This window comes from Onychomys torridus, chromosome 13 (assembly GCF_903995425.1).
Source record: "Onychomys torridus chromosome 13, mOncTor1.1, whole genome shotgun sequence".
NCBI lineage: Eukaryota > Metazoa > Chordata > Mammalia > Rodentia > Cricetidae > Onychomys > Onychomys torridus.
The window spans coordinates 73,109,739-73,128,303 of NC_050455.1; the positions used below are offsets into that span (position 1 = coordinate 73,109,739).

General features: G+C 43.0%; 1 protein-coding gene across 2 annotated transcripts in view; it reads left to right on the top strand.

The window, feature by feature from the left end:
- The first annotated feature begins 12,159 nt into the window (after nucleotides 1-12,159).
- Nucleotides 12,160-18,565, top strand: part of LOC118594819 (cytochrome b5) — a 33,510-nt gene continuing 27,104 nt past the window's right edge. Inside the window, exon 1 of one of the 2 annotated variants that reach the window (XM_036205023.1) lies at nucleotides 12,160-12,443. In XM_036205023.1, the coding sequence (XP_036060916.1) occupies nucleotides 12,315-12,443 (129 nt within the window). In that variant the 5' untranslated portion in view covers nucleotides 12,160-12,314. The remainder of the gene's footprint in view (nucleotides 12,444-18,565) is intronic. The other variant, XM_036205022.1, reaches the window with a different exon arrangement.

Below are 18,565 nucleotides of genomic sequence, written 5' to 3' on the forward strand. Positions count from 1 at the left end.
TGTGTACAAGAGAAAGAGAGATATTTCCAGAAAGGACAAGCTATCCTACATTAACATGATATTTAAACGACACAAATATAATGCAAATATCCTGTGTTCATGTCTAAATTGGAGTCACTTTTGTAGAAAAGGAAAGCAGAGATGGAGGAATAGATAGCAAATACTTCTTAGAGTATAATTTTATTTGCAAAAGGTCAGAAGTAGAATTGATTTTCTAAGTGTTTATTACAATGTTCTTGCAGTCTACAGGAAGCATTTGTAAATATTTGTGTACTTCTCATTTCTTGGGTTTCTGTGTCTAAATTTGCTATTTACAGTACCTTGCCAGGTAGGTTGCTTCCTCATACCTGTGTTTGAGAGTAAGGAAGTCTGTTTGAGTACTAATAACACTTGCACTAGGTAAACTTGACTGATTTCTAAGCCCAGAGCTAAGCCTGAGTTACAGTAGTTACTGACTAGGCCATTATCATACCCTTTATCACACATCTGATAACATTAAAGATAGGATTCAGGTCACCAGTACCAAAATGATTTTGTTTTTGTATGTGCATGTGTAGTGGTGGGTGTGAAGGTGTGTATACATGTGTGTCAGGCCTAGGCTTGACATTAGGTGTCTTCTTTCAACTGTTCTCTATCTTATTTATTGAAACAAACTCTCCCACTGAACCCAAGCTTGCCATTTTGGCTTTGTCCAAGGGATTTTCTGTCTCTGCCTGTATGCCTCCCCTGAGCTAAGATTGCAGGAGGAATGTCACACCCACCCAGATCTAAGTGGGTTGTAGGGATTCATACTTCTGTCCTCACTATTGCACAGTGAGTGTTTTACCCACTGATAGATATATCCTCCCCAGTTCAAAGTTTCGTTTGAAATACATTGGGAGTTATTTGGAACCAAAGTCTGAAGTAGTCTTTGGTATTGGATTATAAAGGTTGCCATGACTTCAAGAGAAGGCTCTGCTGCAGGTCATAGGGAGATTTAGTAGTCCTAGGGTTTCAAAGAAAAATCTATATTCACTTTTTGTTGTTACTAAATCTCTATTGTTCAATTTTGCCAATAAAGACTTGGGAACCAGATGTTGGGGTGAAAGCCTGCTAGCTCAGAGAGGCAGAGAAAGCACCCAGCTGACTTCCTCCGAGTGCCCTCTATTATATTTCCCATCATTACTGTGGGAAAGATTTTTCCTCTTAGTATTACTTAACTCTCTGCTTGAGGACTTCCCAGGTTTCTTACCAAATCTGATGGCTTCTCAGCTTGTCTGCAGCTGGCATGATTTCTCTGTCTGTGTGGTTGTGCCATGTGTTATAGCACCAAATGTTGTTTTTAGCAAAATCTCAATCATTTGATTTTTGCCAATAAAGACTTGGGAGCCAGATGTTGGGGTGAAAGCCTGCTAGCTCAAGAGGCAGAGAAAGCACCCAACTGACCTTTCTCCTCCACCAACATTCCAGCAAAAAGCCTTTCTCCTACACCGTCTCAAATAAGACTTCTCCAACTCAATGTCTCTCCCTTCTACTTCCTGCACCTCTCTCTATCCATCCTCCTGACCCCCTCTTACTCTCTATGGTTTTTTTCTTGTTCACTTCCTGTCAACTGGCTGCTTGCTTCACCTCTTGACTTATGATTGACTCTATTTAATCTTGTTTACAATATTTAAGCAGAAAGCTCTTGGATTAAAGGTGTGTGCTAGGGCTGAGCCACAGCACAGCCAGAAACAGTTTTTTCCAGTAAATAATAATGCCATCTTGGGGTTCACAGTATGAACAGATATCTTGCAATATTCACTAAATGCATTTATTTGAAGAAAAGAAAAGTTAAAAATCAACAATTTAAAGGGGAATAAAGTAAGGAAATTTATATAAAGATGCTTTTTTAAATTAATGAAATTAAAGGAGATAGAGAAAGAAATAGTCAAACTAAAAGCTGATCACTTATCCTTTTGTCAAAATTAGCCGAACTTGCAAAACTGACAGAAAAAGAACAGCAAACCTGTTACTACTATCAATCATTCCACAGAGGACAAAACTGCAAATCCTACATCATTAAGAAGGCTAGGGGTTGGGGATTTAGCTCAGTGGTAGAGTGCTTGCCTAGCAAGCGCAAGGCCCTGGGTTCGATCCTCAGCTCCACCAAAAAAAAAAAAGAAGAAGGCTAATAACAGACTAATATCAGCAGGTCCACACACATTTGCCGGGGGATGTCTTTCTGTACACTGTGAATACGTCGTTCCCATTGGTTAATAAATAAGCTGCTTTGGTCTATGGCAAGGCAGCTTAGAGGCAGGTGGGAAATCCAAGGAGAGAGACAAGAAAGAGAAAGGCAGAGTCTGGAGAGACACCAGCCGAAGCCCGAGGAACAACATGCCAGCAGACCAGTAAGCCATGAACATGTGGCAAAACATAGATTAATAGAAATGGGTTAATTTAAGATGTAAGAGCTAGCTATCAAGAGGCCTGCCATAGACCATACAGTTTGTTGTAGTTGGAGTTTTCCTGCCTGGTCCAGTCAGGACAAATCTCTCTTACCCGCCAGTCCCACAGTTCCTCAGACCCAACCAAGAAAACACACAGAAACTTGTATTGCTTATAAACTGTATGGCCGTGGCAGGCTGCTTGTTATCTACTTTTTCTCTCTTAAATGAACCCATTTCTGTTAGTCTATACTTTGCCACATGGCTCGTGGCTTACCAGTACCTTACATCTTGTCATGGTGGCAGCTGGCAGTGTCTCTTCCACCCAGCCTTCCACCTCCCAGAATTCTCTTCTCTCTTGTCCTGCCTATACTTCCTGCTTGGCCAATCAGAATTTTATTTACACAGAGCAATATCCACAGCACTTCCCCTTTTCTTTTTTTTTTTAAAGGAAGGTTTTAACTTTTGCATAGTACAATTACATATAACAAAACAATTATCAAGCAAGAATTACAGTTACAATATTAAAGAAGATATCCTATCTATCTTATATTTGTGAATCTAAGGTTTTATATCTAACTTATCTTTTATCATAACTGAGGAAATTATAACTATCTAGTCTTCAACCACATCAAAGACCTCAGAAGGATATAATATTACCTGAGAACTGGGAGAAGGATGTAAGCATTTTTCAGGAGTCTTGCAAGAGTAGACAGAGACAGGTGGCAGCCTGGACAGTCACCTAATGTTCCTTTGTAAAGTTGGGGCATTTGTCTTCAGCCCACAGGGCTAGATTCTCTTGGTCACTTCTCTCAGTGTCCTGTAGAATGTCTGGCATTTTCCTCTGCAAAGCAGGAACCTGAAGGACCATTTTGTCAAGCAAAGTTTAGTGGTCACCTTTCTATGGGTCCTGCATGTCCAGTCGATCAAGCAGTCCAGGCAAGAACAGTTTCTTGCTCAAATGGCTATTTTTGCAAAGGTGAAGATAAGATATGAAGTGTCTTCAATGCCCATCCTCCTCTCTGAAGTAAATTGGTGCTGCCAGGAGCAGACATGTCTCACTGTCCAGAAAGTCTAAATTTTAAAAGTATTTTAAATGCCATATTCTGTAGGTCTTTGAAGTATTTGAAGATTACCTATCTATCTGAAATATCTCTATGTATACCTAGAAGACTTAGCTAACATGGCTACGAGTATGATTATCATAGATGACTAATTATTAATCTATTTTTAATTATCCATTACAATTTAAATGAGCTATACAAACATAATACCTTAAACATGAGTAGAAATATGCACACAGTATAACAAAATTAACTTTAAGTTTGTATCAATAGACTAAAGTCTATACCAATGTAAAACATTTTAAACAAGTTGTTGCTCTTTAGAAGTAAGTTCCTTAATCTACCCTTTTATCCTATTATATCTATATCATATCCCCTTTTCCTCTTTAGAAAGAGATCGCATTTATAATCAACCTGTTTTAAAGAAAAATATTGGTTTTTCTCTGTCCCATACCAGAGGCCTCTTCTGATTTGGGACACAAGAATCTCTTAACCTTTTCTTTTAGCAATATGTCTGGGTTTAGAGAAGGAGTGAGCCAATTCCATCTCCAAAGCCAGCTTGGTAATTTTGGGAATGTGGGCGTAGTTTTTCTTACTACTTCCTGCTGGAGGGGGGGTGCTGTATCTTATGGGGACACAAAGAAAATTTTAGGATTATGGAGTAGTCCATTAGGGTGAACCTCTGAGCCAGTTGAAACCATTCTGGATGTCAGATCATCTGGGCCACTGTGTCATCGGAGACCTTTCAGGTGGTCTTGGCTGATCAAACCTGATGTATCTTAATCTGGAACAAATCCACAGCCTCTGGCTTTCTGTGGAAACAAAAGCAGAGACTCCTTTCCAAAGCAACATATCCTTATATCCAAATTTTGAAGTGAAGGTGTCTTTAAAATTTACACATTTGTTTAACTCAACAGCTTTTATGATCAAATCGTTTTCTGCAGTTAAAAATCCCAAAGACAACATAAACCAGATTCTCTGTGTAATATCCATCTTTGTAAGACTGAAACGCCGCTGTGGCTGCTGGCTCCACCCACCTCAGCTTCCCAACATGGCGGTGGTACCGTTTACCGCCAGCTCTGGGTCTGGAGCCATGTGTACCATCAACTCTCAGAAGCAGTTCTATCAAAGCAGTGCATAGCCCAGAAAACTTTTTTTTTTTTTTTTTAAACTAGCAAAGGCTAAATCCACCATACAACAGAGTAAAGTGCCACTTGTAGACTCCTCATTCCCGCTGCACTGCAGGTCAGACGCACATGCCAGAAACCTGCCAGAGTAGCTCAAACGGGCAGGCTGCCGCTAACTTGAGAGAGACACCTAGGAAGCTGTTTTTAGCTCCGTCTTAGAATCTTTTTTCTCAGGTTTTAGGTGGAAACTCTTGCCAACACGTTGGACGCCATTTGTAGTTGGAGTTTTCCTGCCTGGCCCAGTCAGGACAAATCTCTCTTACCCGCCAGTCCCACAGTTCCTCAGACCCAACCAAGAAAACACACAGAAACTTATATTGCTTATAAACTGTATGGCCGTGGCAGGCTGCTTGTTATCTACTTTTTCTATCTTAAATTAACCCATTTCTGTTAGTCTATACTTTGCCACATGGCTCGTGGTTTACCAGTGCCTTACATCTTGTCATGGTGGCAGCTGGCAGTGTCTCTTCCACCCAGCCTTCCACCTCCCAGAATTCTCTTCTCTCTTGTCCCGCCTATACTTCTTGCCTGGCCAATCAGAATTTTATTTACACAGAGCAATATCCACAGCAGTTTGTAAATAATATTAAGCCTCTGAGTGATTATTTTATAAGTGGCTGTGGGACCTCGGGGCTGGGTGAGACTGGAGAAAACTTCCAACTACACACAATGGTTGACAACATAGATTGAAATGTTCAGCTGGGGCTTGGATGCTGGTTCAGTGGGCAAAGCACTTGCAACACAAACCTGAGGACCAGAATCCAGAGCCCCAAACCCACAGAAAGCCACAGACAGAGATGTGTGTCTATAATCCCTGCTCCACCATGAGAAGATGGGTGGAGGAGACAAGACAATCCAGAGCTTTCAGGCCCAAGCCAGGTAGCCTGGCTTATACAGAGGCGAGTGTTGGGAGGCCTTGTTTGAAACAAGGTGAAGGGTGAGAGGAAAACCCAAGGTGGTCTTCTGGTGGCACATGGTATACCTGAATTCACACACACATGATTTACATACATATCACACACACACACACACACACACACACACACACACACACACACACGTTCAAATGTTCATAACTTACCCAGTATGAAACATAAATTAAATAGTTCTTTAAATAAATAGAAAAAAAACTAAAACAAACAAACAAAACAACCTTGTAAGTCTGTTGACTCATAGTAGACCTATTATATGGTTTAGTTAAAAAAAAAAAAAAAGATAAAAATTCTACTAAATTCCCTCCCAGAAAGATACAAAAGAAGAAAACAGGTCCAACTTGTTATGTGAAATTATATTCCTTTTTATTTATTAAATCTGTCAAGTTATAGTGCCTAAAATGAAATATGAAAATGAGATATCATAATCTCTTATTATTATAGACATACCATTCTGAACAAACCATTAAAAATAGAATCCAGCAGTGCATACAAAAAATTACACATCACAAATAAATGAGGTTTATTCCCTAGAATCACATTGATACTTTAATATTTAAAACTCAGTGCATTCCATTATTGGAAAAGGCTAAGGAAGAGAAACCGTATGACCATTTCTACTGATATAAAACAAGATTAAAGCTCTACACCCCTTGTGATAGGATCTCTCCAAAAGCTGGTGTTCACTGAGAAGTTTTTCAACTTAATAAGGAACAATCCACAGAAATAATCAACACAATCTGTGGTGGTCATTCATAATTGTCCATTTGATGAGATTTAGAGTCACTCTGGAAACAAGCTTCTGAGAATGTCTGTGTGGGATTATCTAGACTAGTTTATTTAAAGTAGGAAGACCCACCCATTCCATGGCCTCAGGTCCTGGGCTGAATAAAAAAGAGATCATTTATTTTATATGTACGAGTGTCTTGCCTACATGTGTGTATGTGCCCCACATGCGTGCCTGGTGTCTGTGGATAGCAGAAAAGGGTGTTAGATTTCCTGGAGCTGGAGATACAGATGTTGTGAGGCAGTGCTCTTGACTGCTGAGCCATCTCTCCATAGTTCTTGATTGCAGTTACAACAGGATCTGCCTAGAACCCCTGCAGCCATCCATGACTCCCCACTAGATTGGACTACACCCTCAAACTGCACAAAAAAAAAAAAACAAAACCCTGCCCTTCTTTAAAGTGTTTTTCCCAGTTTTTATTGCAACAGCAGTCAGGTACCTAATACAGCCACCTTTCAACATGGTTCTAGTCAATGTGATAAGGGATTAAGAAAAAGGAAATGAAAAGCGTAGGTCATTGCCAGATGGTATAAGGGCCTATAAGGAAGTTGCAGCACATGCAAAGAAGCTGAGTTCATCAAAGTTCAGACTCAAGAAAAGTATACAAAATTAGTTATGTAATTATATGTTAAAATGAATATGGGATATATACAAGAACATATGCCATTTATAATTACTAAAAAAATGAGCCTTTAGGACTGGCAAGGTGGCCTTTGCCCAGCAAGCCTGGTGACATGAGTTTAATGCTTAGAAGCTACGTAAAGGTAGAAGGAGGGAAGCAAAATTGTCCTCTGAATGTCCCACTGACATGTGCTATCCCTCCACAAACACATAATAAGGAATGCCTAAAATTATGTAAAACCATTAGATGTATACCCAATATGGAATGCCTAAAATTTATGTAAAACCATTTAGATGTGTACCCAATGAAGCATGTAAGACTTGTGTGCTGAAATGAAAACAGCTGATAAAAAATATCTAAGAAAAAGAAGGGTGGAGACATGAATGGTCACCAGCCAGAGCCAGACCAAGAGGGAGCAAGACATGCAGGACAGGGAAATGTCATGGGTCACATGGCAACACGTAGCTGAATAAAAATGGGTTAATTTAAGTTACAGGAGCTAGTGGGACAAGCCTGAGCTATCGACTGAGCTTTCATAATTAATAGAAGTCTCCATGTCATGATTTGGGAGCTGGCTGAGGGGATAGAAAAATCTACCTACAAGCAGGAGGACTCATTCTACTATCTGATCTCAGGATTTATACCACAGTTACTGTTGTCAAGACTTGATGGTATTGCTGGAAGCATAGCTGTATGGATCAATAGAACAGAATATAAAATTCAGAATTAATTCCACTAACTTATTTTTGATAAATAAACCAAAAGAATTTTCTAAAGACAGTTTCTTGAAGGGGTTAGGGATTTGCCCCCAAATATGTGATCCTGTCATAGTGGTTATTTCAAGCTTGTCTTTCTTATGCCTGGAGTAAAAATAGCCTTGGTCACCAAAGATTGATGATGGCAGCCATAAACCTACACAGATAAGTTCTTTACACACCCCTTGTCTTCCATGAGCATTTCCATCAGTCCATCTATTTCCTAATGACTTCCCCCAACTTTACTACCACAGTTCAGAGGTCCATTTGTCCTGCCATTTCTTCACAAGTTTATTGGTTTTTATCTAAACCCGTCTAAAAGCACCATGCTCTGCTTATATCTTCCACGTCAGTCTCTCGTGAAGATCTCCACGTGCACATAAAACTAGCACTACTCATGTGCTTTCTCTTGTTAATCAGCTCGTGTATTTGTTTGATTGCTAGGGACAGCTAAACAACTGAGAGGGACTTCTTCCTTCTTTCCTTTCAAGTCTTCTCAACAAACAATGCTTGAGCAATTTGATACAAGTAAAAGGAACTCCAGTGTGGTGATGTTTTTTGTATGCTCCAACAAATAAAACTTGCCTGAGATCAGAGGGAAAGCCATCTACAGAGTTAGCCATAGAGGACAGGCAGTGGTGGCACACACCTTTAATCCCAGCACTTGGGATCTCATGCCTTTGATCCAAGTGCTTGGGAGGCACACAGGCCTTTAATCCCAGCACTAGGGAGGTTGAGACAGGAAGTGATATGGCTGGGCAGAGAGAGGAATATAAGGAGGAGCTCAGCCCCTTTTCAGCTGAGGAGTTGGTGAGGTGAGAGGTGCCTGTGGCTTGTTCCTTTGTCTCTCTGATCTTTCAGCATTTCCCCAATATCTGGCTCTGGGTTTTTATTAAGACCAGTTAGGATTCGTGCTACACTCCAGTGTAAGCCTTTTACTTTACAGAAAGGGAGCTTGGAATGTATTGCAATTGGGACGTAGTGGGGTGTCCTGCAGTCTAAGCTACTCAAGAATCAGAGACAGGAACACCTCTTGAGAGAGGAGTTTAGAGCCAGCGTAGGCTACACAATGAGTTCCCAGACAGACTGGACAATACAGTAAGACCCTGTCTTAGAAAACACCAAAACAAACAGAAAGAACCAAATGAAGATGGGATGTCTTCAAAATGAAAACTGTTTGCTTTGACAAAGACAGAGATGATCTCGACATTCCCTGCCTGCAGAATCCCTCTTCTCTCTCATCGATTGGATTCCTGGAGCTCCGGGACTGTAGAGATCATGATGGGAAGTCGTACAGAGATGACCAGCCACACTAATGGAAGTCCCATGAACTGTAGTCTAGTGGCTGTGGAGCCCCTATGGGACTAGACTAGGCCCTCTGGATATGGAAGATGGTTATTTGGCTCGAACTGTTTGGGGGGTACCCAGGCAGGAAGATCGAGATCTGTCCCTGGTGCATGGGTAGGCTTTGGGGAGCCCAGTGACTGTGATGTGACGCCTTGCACAGCCTTGGTGCAGTGGGGAAGGGATTGGACCTGCCTAGGCTCAATGTGTGGGGCTTTGCTGACTCCCTTAATTTGGGGGATGTGGAAATGTGGGGTGGCTAGGGAGGGGGAGACTGGAGGGTGGGAGGAGGGAGGAGGAAGGAGGGAGGAGTGGGATCTATGGGTGGTATGTAGAGTTAGTAGAAAATTTCTTAATAAAGAATTTTTTTTTTTTAAAAGATGAGATGATGAGAGACAGGGCCACAGGTAGCTAAAACACTTCTCACACTTCTGACAGTCAACTCATCTACTACACCCATAAAATTCTTTTTTTTAATGAAATAAAATACTCCCAATACTCAATATTACAAAAGCAAAAAAAGATGGAATCCAAATAGCAAATAAGCACATGGAAAGATGGCTCAGACGAAGACTACCACTTTGTAGCCCTAAGAGATAGACGTGGATACAATAGAGAACAACAAAGTCAGAACTGGTGAGGATGTTGAGAAACCGGTCCCTCAGGTCTGCTGTTGGAATGTGAAGTGGACGATGACTTGGCAGTTTCTGACAAACTGACCATACAGTTATACTTCTCAGCAGCCATACTTCTTTTGTTATTGTTGTTGTTTTGGGGACAGGGTTTCTCTGTGTTGTTTTAGTGTCTATTCTAGATCTCTCCCTGTACACCAGGCTGGCCCTTGAACTCACAGAGATCTGCCTGGCTCTGCCTCCTGAGTGCTGGGATTAGAGGCGTGTGCCACCACCACCCAGCTAGTCACATTCCTTTTATACTAAAAAAATAAATAAAAGGTTGTATTCACACAAAACTTGTCCATGATTGCTCATAGTGACTTTTCCATAGTTAACCAAAAGCTGAAAATAACCAAAATGTCCCTTAAGCAGTGACTTTCTAAACAAGCTGTTGTGACAGGGGATGTCCATACCATGAAATACTACTGGAGCTGTTAGGGTCAAACCTGGTCCCTGTCAGCCCAAACAAGCCAGGCTCAGGCACCAGTCCCAAACAGGCCAGTTAAACAAACAATAGTGAACAGCAGAGGAAGTAGATTGATTCAATGTGGCCACACTGGGAAAGGGGCAGATAAAGAGATGTTATGACTGCCAGGATGGTTCTTAGTCATGACTACACAATGAATTGATACAGTTCACACCTTGGATGGACTCCAGGGGCAAGTAAACAAGTGAAAAAGCCAATCTCAAATGTGTCACTCTATGATTCCATTTATATAATGTCTTGTGATGTCGCAGTAATTCAGGAACGAAACAGATTCTTCATTACCAGGAGTTAGGGTGACATGAGAAGGATGGGAGTGTAATTCCAGAACACAGCACCAGCTAGAGCTTGTGACAGTGCTGCTATAGAGGTCACGTGCATGTACACCAATCCTAAACGTAGAGGGCGCTACATTGTACAAGGTCTGGTTATGTAGCTAAGGCAGGCACGGAATTTGCTATGTAGCCCAGGCTGGCTCCTCTTGTCTTCACTTTCTGGGGCTGGTTTTCCAGGTGTGTGCTGCCTTGTTTTGGTTTTGTATAGTTACTTTAATATGTAGCCACTGGGGGAACTGGGTGAGGCATACAGAGAGCCTATCTGTTGCATATTTGCTACTTCCCATGTAGCTATGCTTTAAAATTAAAGTTAAAAAAAAAAAAAACCCACTGAACTTGGAAATTGTACCTTTATATTTTATTTGATGTAAAATCCACATGTGTTATATGTGAACTAAGCTGATTACTGTCCTAATACAAATAATGTACCTTAGAAATACTTCTGAGTAACAGTTCCATTTGGAAATGTTTCCTTTTGGTTAAAAGAAAGAAACAATGAAAATAGTTTGGAAGCCTTACACAGTGTTTTCTTCTCAGTGAGCAGGTCTTTTTGGAGAAGGTAAAGGAAAAGGAACTTATTGCTAAGCACCTTCTGTGTTCAGGACCTTCCTGATTCCCTGGGGGAATCACTAGTGTTGACAATCACTAATGCTATTTATTTGTATTTATTTTTGGAGTTCATTAACACTGAAAAGACTTAAATAAACCACGAAGGGCTTTTTAAATAAGCAAATAAGTTAAAAGACTTGTGTCCGCTGCTCTCCTGGAGATTTGTAGTTAATATATGGTATTCACTCCCTGTCAAAAGGGCAGTGCCAGACAGGGGAGTGTGGTGCGCTCTTCACAGGGCGTAGCGCTGTTCCTTGTTTAGGACTTAAATTGACAATACTGTGGAGGTTATCTTATGAGAAAGTCCTTGCCATGTCCGGGTGTCCTGGCACAGAAGTGATTTCAGGTTACAGAAATTATTGTTTACTAATTTTTACGGAGTAATTTCCTTAGAGTCTTTGCCTGTTATGTGAGCCATCCCTAACCCTATGCAGGTACCAGTGAAGCAAACTGCATGGCTCATTATTTGGGGCCACACATTTGATTCAAGGGCTTAAGCTATGGCACTTGTGTAAGGGGCTCTTTCATATCCCCTGTGCTTAAGGGTCTCCCCACGGAGGGTCACTTTGTGGACTTGGTCCACTGCAATTTTTGTTCTAAGTGATTATTAGGGCGTAGGGCCCATTTGGTTAGGAAATACGCGAGGAGTTAGCGTGGAGGTCGGGGCCTAAGGGAAGGACCTAAGGCTGGGGTTAGAGTTTGCCCTGGCCCTGCCTCTTCCTCTTCAGTTTGGTGCTCAAACCTCTGATCTGCGCTCACCAGCGCCAACTGACCCCACCCGCTACCTCCTGCGCAGACGCAGAAAAGCCTCTCCCCATCCTCTGCGCACTCAGCGGGTGATTGTGAAGGGCACTTCTTGTAACCAATCAATATCCGCATGCTGGGCTGGGGGGCGTGATTGGACTGAAGAAGGGCGTCGACTGAGGGCGGTGCACCATACTGGCCAATCCCCGGAGGCCATGCGGTCCCTACCCAGTTAGAGGCGCCACCTCACGGTCCTGGGCTTCGGTCCCGGTAAGGCTGGGAATGTCCCGGGCGGTGGCGGCTCACACTTGAGTAGCGCACCATCCTGCACTGCTGTATTGCAGGGCCCGGGAGGCTCACAGTTCCGAGATGGCCGGGCAGGCAAACAAAGATGTGAAGTACTACACCCTGGAAGAGATTCAGAAGCACAAAGACAGCAAGAGCACTTGGGTGATCCTGCACCACAAGGTGTACGATCTGACCAAGTTTCTGGAAGAGGTGAGCTGGGCACGCACGCTCCAGTGGGGCGCGAGGAGGGTGGCCCCGGTTTTGGGTCTCCCCGGCGTGACCTGGGACCGATGTCTGAATATACGTTATCTGTGAGTGTTTGCGTACATTTAGGAGGGCCCTCCGCGTCTGCACACTTGTGTTAGCTTCTGAGCATGCTCACCTGCATGTGCACACCGGTGTCTGTGCTCCTGAGAGTCTTGGGTTTGCACATCTGGGCATGTCTCTGGGAGGTTGGGAAGCATCTGAGCAGTGTGAGCGGTTTTTTGCAGGCTGCTACGGGCGGAGTATTTGCGGGCCAGAGCTGGATTCCTACCAGGTGCTCAGGAGTGTCCTGAATAAATGCTACCCACTTGCTAGGAGAAGGCACAACTGAGTAAGGATTTTAAAAAATCCCTTTTTCTTTTTTGCCTTCTTGTGTTTGCATATAAGGCCCTCTCTCCTTGTGGAACAGAGAACCCCTCGATTTCCGAATGCACTTCTAATAACAGCCGGTTGGAGACCGCTTTTCTGAAGAGGTGTGGGGTTCCAGAGGGTCAGAAATCCAGGAGGGGACACCCCCAGGGCCACGCTGAAGTCCAGACCCATATGTTCACCAGTGTTCACTCAGCAGAGAGTGAATGTTGACAATCTTACTGCTGTAGTGACTTGTGCTAGAGCTCCAGTGCCTGATTGGTGGGTGACCAGATGACTCCCTACCTGTACTTTGAGCTAATACAAGGGAAGGCAAGTAGGCAGCATGGTACAGTCAGAAAACTGGAGTTTCAGCCTTAAGCTACTTCTGAAGTTGTAAAATGGTTTAATTTAGAGGAAGACACTTACTTTGACAATGCTGGTCGCAAAGTTGTAGTTTTTGCTGTACAGACCAAGGGACATTTTGTAGTTTTTAATCTTTATTCCTTCGGGACACACTTTTGCTTTGATGGCGTTTTGAGTCACAACACAATTTCTACATCCCACTTCTTCCCAATAAATAAGAATGCTTATTGGTGGGGATGATTTGCATGTGTTTTGTTTGTGGGCTGGGCAAAAGTTAGGGTTAGGGTTAGACTCAGTCAGCTAGATTAAAATTTACATCGAGAGACATTTGTTTTGCAGAGAATGTTAAACACAGGAAAAACTTGAAAGTTTGGAGTTGATGTTTCTTGGTAAAATAATTGACTGTTAATGATAAAATGGGGTTCCAATTTAATTGGGAGTGGATTGCAGTTGGGCTCAGATCTGCCTCTCTTCTGCTGATCCCAGAGCAGGTTTCCCTGCATTATGAACCCATGTGGTGACTGATTCTTCACATGGAACTGTCACTTTAGCTCCTTTGCATGATATGTATAATTCTGGATTCTGGAATTTTATGATACAATGTGTCCCTTGACTTTGTATCTATAATGAAGTGAACCATTTGTACAAAACAAAACATTGGGGTATTTTATACTATAAAGCTGTTTTAACTTGTCCCATTGTCCTCTCAAACAAGGTCTTTAGACCTTGGTACTGTTGATTTTTTTAGGTCGCTGTCCTGTGCTCACTGGATGTCTGTCCTAAGTGCTCCTGTCCTAACAGTGACAACCAACACTGTCTCCAGATCCTGCCAAATGTCCCACAAGACATGTAGTTGCTCCTGATAGAGAATCGCTGCCCTAAAATACATTGTATATGACTTTTAGAAGTAGATCTTTGAAGTAGCTAACAAGGAAGAGATGATTAAATTACACTCAAAACTGTTTATTCTCTTGTTTTTTTCTCATGAGGCAAGAAAGGGTGAGAGAATCCTACAGGTTTTCTGGGCTCCGCTGAAGAGCTAAGAAGCAGCCACTCAGTTGGGAAACAAGCTGGAAAACAAATCCTTTGTTCTCCTCAAGTTATCAGCACCCCATCTTTGAGCATGGCTTGGGAAGAATGCTTCTTGAGCAATGTGGGGAAGCTCCCTGGGAGCCAGTGAGCTAAAGAGATGATGGAGATAGTTGAGTTTTGGGAGACACAGAGGGAGTGGTTGGGTCCTGTTGACTTAAGGGTTGGAGGGACCAAGGGACCTATCTACTTTTCTTACCCCTGCTTTCACTGTGTGAATGTCCTAGCATGTTGGAATGTAGCAGGAGCATTTCCGTGACTATCAGGCTTCTTAGTTTATCCAGATTCCGCCTGGTGTCCACATGTTTCTCCTCTTGACATTTTTGTAGCTGGCTTTTACTTCTTATGACTGCTTGTTGTACACAGTGTCCTAATCACTGGCTTTCCACCCCCAGGGTAGTGTTGCCTTTTGGCTCTGTGTGCGCCAGAGTTGTAAGGCCTCTGAAGATGGCTGCCTCTGTCCATTTGGGTTACAGCTTCCACACTCATTTCATTCAGCTCAGCTGTGAGGAATGCTCCCAGACAGTTTTTTTTTTTCTGTATAGATTCCTCGAGTTTCAATTATTTTGTTAGGTCTATGCAGTTTATCACTGGTTTTGGTTTAAAACAAAAACATTTTGCAAGACCCAGAGTGTCTGGCCCTCTGCCCCAATTTCTTGCCCTTCCCTCTCTTTCGTCTACATTTCAAGGCTCCAGAAATTTCATGAAGCACATGAACTGAAGACTAGTCTATCCTTGCTAATTTACAGATGATAAAAAGGGGTCGGGGAGGAGCAGCCTCCATACCTCCAAATGAACTTTCTGCCATCTGGAGCTGTGTCTCCACAAGCTCTGGATTCACTGTCCCTGCAGGCATGTGCTCCTGGGCTATCTTCTCCTCCTCTGAGAATACCTCATTTCTGTGAGGAAGCGTGTGCTGTGCTGTTGCTTGGTTCTTGCTCTGCTGTCTATCTTCTTCTGTGCCTTAGATCCCTCACGTATAAAGGGGAGACTGTAGCAGTGCCTGCTTGCAGCTGACAAAGGAATTAAAGCGTTGACTAGTGTAATGTGCAAGCCTGTAATCTCAGCATGTCCAGGACTCAGGAGTCAGAGGCAGGAGAATGGTCAAGAGTTAGAGAGGCCAACCTGGGCAACAGAGACAATCTGTCTCCAGAAACCAAAACTAGAAAACAGCAGCAACAACAAAAACAGTGTTTGCTAACCACAAATCAAGGTGAATGTTTCTGCTCATTTGTAAACTGCATTCGGGGACAGACTTGGGCTGTGATTTCCCTTTTGTAGTGTCATGTGTGGTTGAGTGCTTGAGCTGTGTTTTTGGGGAACGTGTAAATCCAGAAGGTAATCTTGAAATAGGAGAGTATCAGAAAAACTATCTTTCTAGTCAAGAACACAGATCAAAGGTTACTTGTGCAATGTGAACTCTGTCTTCCTGAAATAATGTTCTAAGGTTCAGAGGATGGGTAGAAATCCAAGAGGGAGGGCAGGCTGATATAAAGGCAATCTAAACAGCAGCGGGTGTTGGATTCCTATCTGGTGCCTGCCATCAGGGTTATAAGCCTCATTTCCTATAGATTTAATGCCCCCCCTTTTTTTCTAGTCCTGACCCCTAGGATTTTAGTTTATTTTTGTGAAATTGAGTCTTGTCATATCAGATCATGTTATTAACCAGGTTAATGATTATAGAAATTTGAGAGATCATTGTTTGGAATGAAAACAGGTGTTTAGGGCCAAAGAACAAGTTTGCATTTCCCCCTTCTGTGGTCAGGCCAGGTTTTAGCAGAGCTGTGGAGGGAGGGAAGAAAGCATCGTGTAATAATCCTGTTAGTTACCTTTGTGTTCTGGGCAGTGTGGGTGTTTGTACATAGACATCTCCTGGACCGTGTTGTGAGGCAGGTTGACCTTCCTCCCATAGAACATTTTCTAGTGATCCTGAGATCCTGCTGTTTTTAAACTGAGCCTTGAATGGACTTTGAAAGCATTCTGCCTTGCAGAAGCTGTTAGCTTCTGACTCATATTGGCTTTTGGTAGTCTTAATGAAATTTTATTGTCACATTTTACTTTTTGTGGCTGCTTATCTTCCATAGACATATGAAGGAACCCTCAGTAATGGCGGTGGGTTAGGCATTCTGGGTAAACAGGTAGCAAAGTAACACCATGCAAGGCCACCTGGGGACTGCATCTGCATGTCTTTTAGGTATTTCTACTGTTTTTCAGGGATGTGTACATTTTCTGAAAAGAGATTCCAGTTTTGTTTTAAAACAGTAAAAAACAAAACAAAACAAAGGCACCATATCACACTCCAGGACCTAAATCTCATTTTTTTTGTTTGTAAGGTGATGAAAAATTTATAAATAAGGAAGTAAAACAGGTTATACAGGCCAGTAGGGGTGAAGCAGGGACCGTTAAGACACTAATCACTACTTAATATGGATATCTGTTATTCTAGAAGACTCCAAAAACACTGTAGGAGACAACCCACAGTACTTCTCGTCTCTTGTGTAACAGGATCTGAATAATTCGGGTCCTCCTCCACTTCTGGGAACACGTTGGGCTGCAGTGGCAAGTCTGGTTCTGGTCTTAGGACATTGGGAAAAATAATATACATGAAAAATGTGTAAAGAGAAGGTGCTCAGACAATTAAAAATGTTGGTTTTTTTTGTTGTTGTTACTGTTATTTGTGTTTCGTCTTTTTGTACTGAGGATTGAACTCTGGGCCTTGAGCATGCCAGACAAGCCACTGAGCGATGTCCCACTCCTTGCTATTTTATTTTACTATGAGACAGGTCTTAACAGGTTGGCCTTCATCATGTGATGCCCTTACCTCAGCCTCCTGAGTGCTGGGATTACCAGTGTGTACCACCATGCCCACTTCACATGATTACATTGTGATTACTGTCTTCTTGGGGTGAGGATATGGTTTAATGGCAGAGTATTATATAGCGTGCTCAAGGCTGTGGGTTTGATCCCCAGCACTTGGAAAACATATTTCCCTTATAAGTTGTCATGTTTGCTGTGTGAAGGAGTACAGCCTGCACTCTGCTCTCCCTGTAGTGTTTGGAGGATAACCAGTACAGTTTTCAATGAAATCATAGCCCATGGTTGGAGTGCCCTTACTTTCTGAGGTTTCTGAAACAAGGAGAGAATAAGGCAAGCTGTGAAGCAGAGATCGAACGAGGTGAAAGATCACACACACACATACACACACACACACACACACACACACACACACCACACACACACACACCACACACACACACCACACACCACACACACACACACACCACACACCACACACATACACACACACACACATACATACACACACACACACCCCACACACCACACACACACACACACACACCACACACACACAACACACACCCCACACAACACACACACACACCACATACACACAACACACACAAACACACACAGCACACACAAACACACACCACACACACACCACACACACACACACACAAACACACACCACACACACCACACACACAAACACACACCACCACACACACACACTCACACAACACACACACCACACACCACACACACACTCACACAACACACAACACACCACACACCACACACACACACCACACACACACACACCACACACACTACACACACACACACACACACACACACACACACACACACACACACACACGTCTTCTTCCTGTCTGTCGTTTTTTTCCTATAGCTTTCTAGAAGGGAAGGGAAGCATATCCATTCTGTTTCTCACAGGAGTCGTCCAGTCTTGCTTGGTTTATTCTTGGGTAGGGGATCTTTGCCCCAATCCTGGCTTAACCATCCGAGTGATTTTCATCCAGAGAGGAACAGTTCCCACGTGTCAGGCATGTGTGAGGAGGCTGTGGAGATTCTGGAGAAGGACCTGCCAGTGACTGCCCTTGGAAGACCAACCCCTGGTGAAGCTGCTGCTCTGACCAGTCCCTGGGTGTGTCTGGCTGCCCTCCTGCCTTCTCTTCCCCTTCCCTCTTCAGCTTCCTTCCACCTGGCAGTCCTCTCCTGTGGATCTGTCGCACCACTGCAGGAGTGGCTGGGACACCCTTCGCTGTCTGGACTCTGGGTCAGTGGCGCCGACACCCTTGCGTCTTCAGCCCCTCTTGCCCAGGCCTCTGGAGCAAGCTTTTGGTTTTGTTCAGCTTGGTGGTGACACCGTGAGCTTTCACTAGTAACACATGCTAGCATTACACGAAGGAATGTACTTTCCAGAAGAAAACTAAACTCCA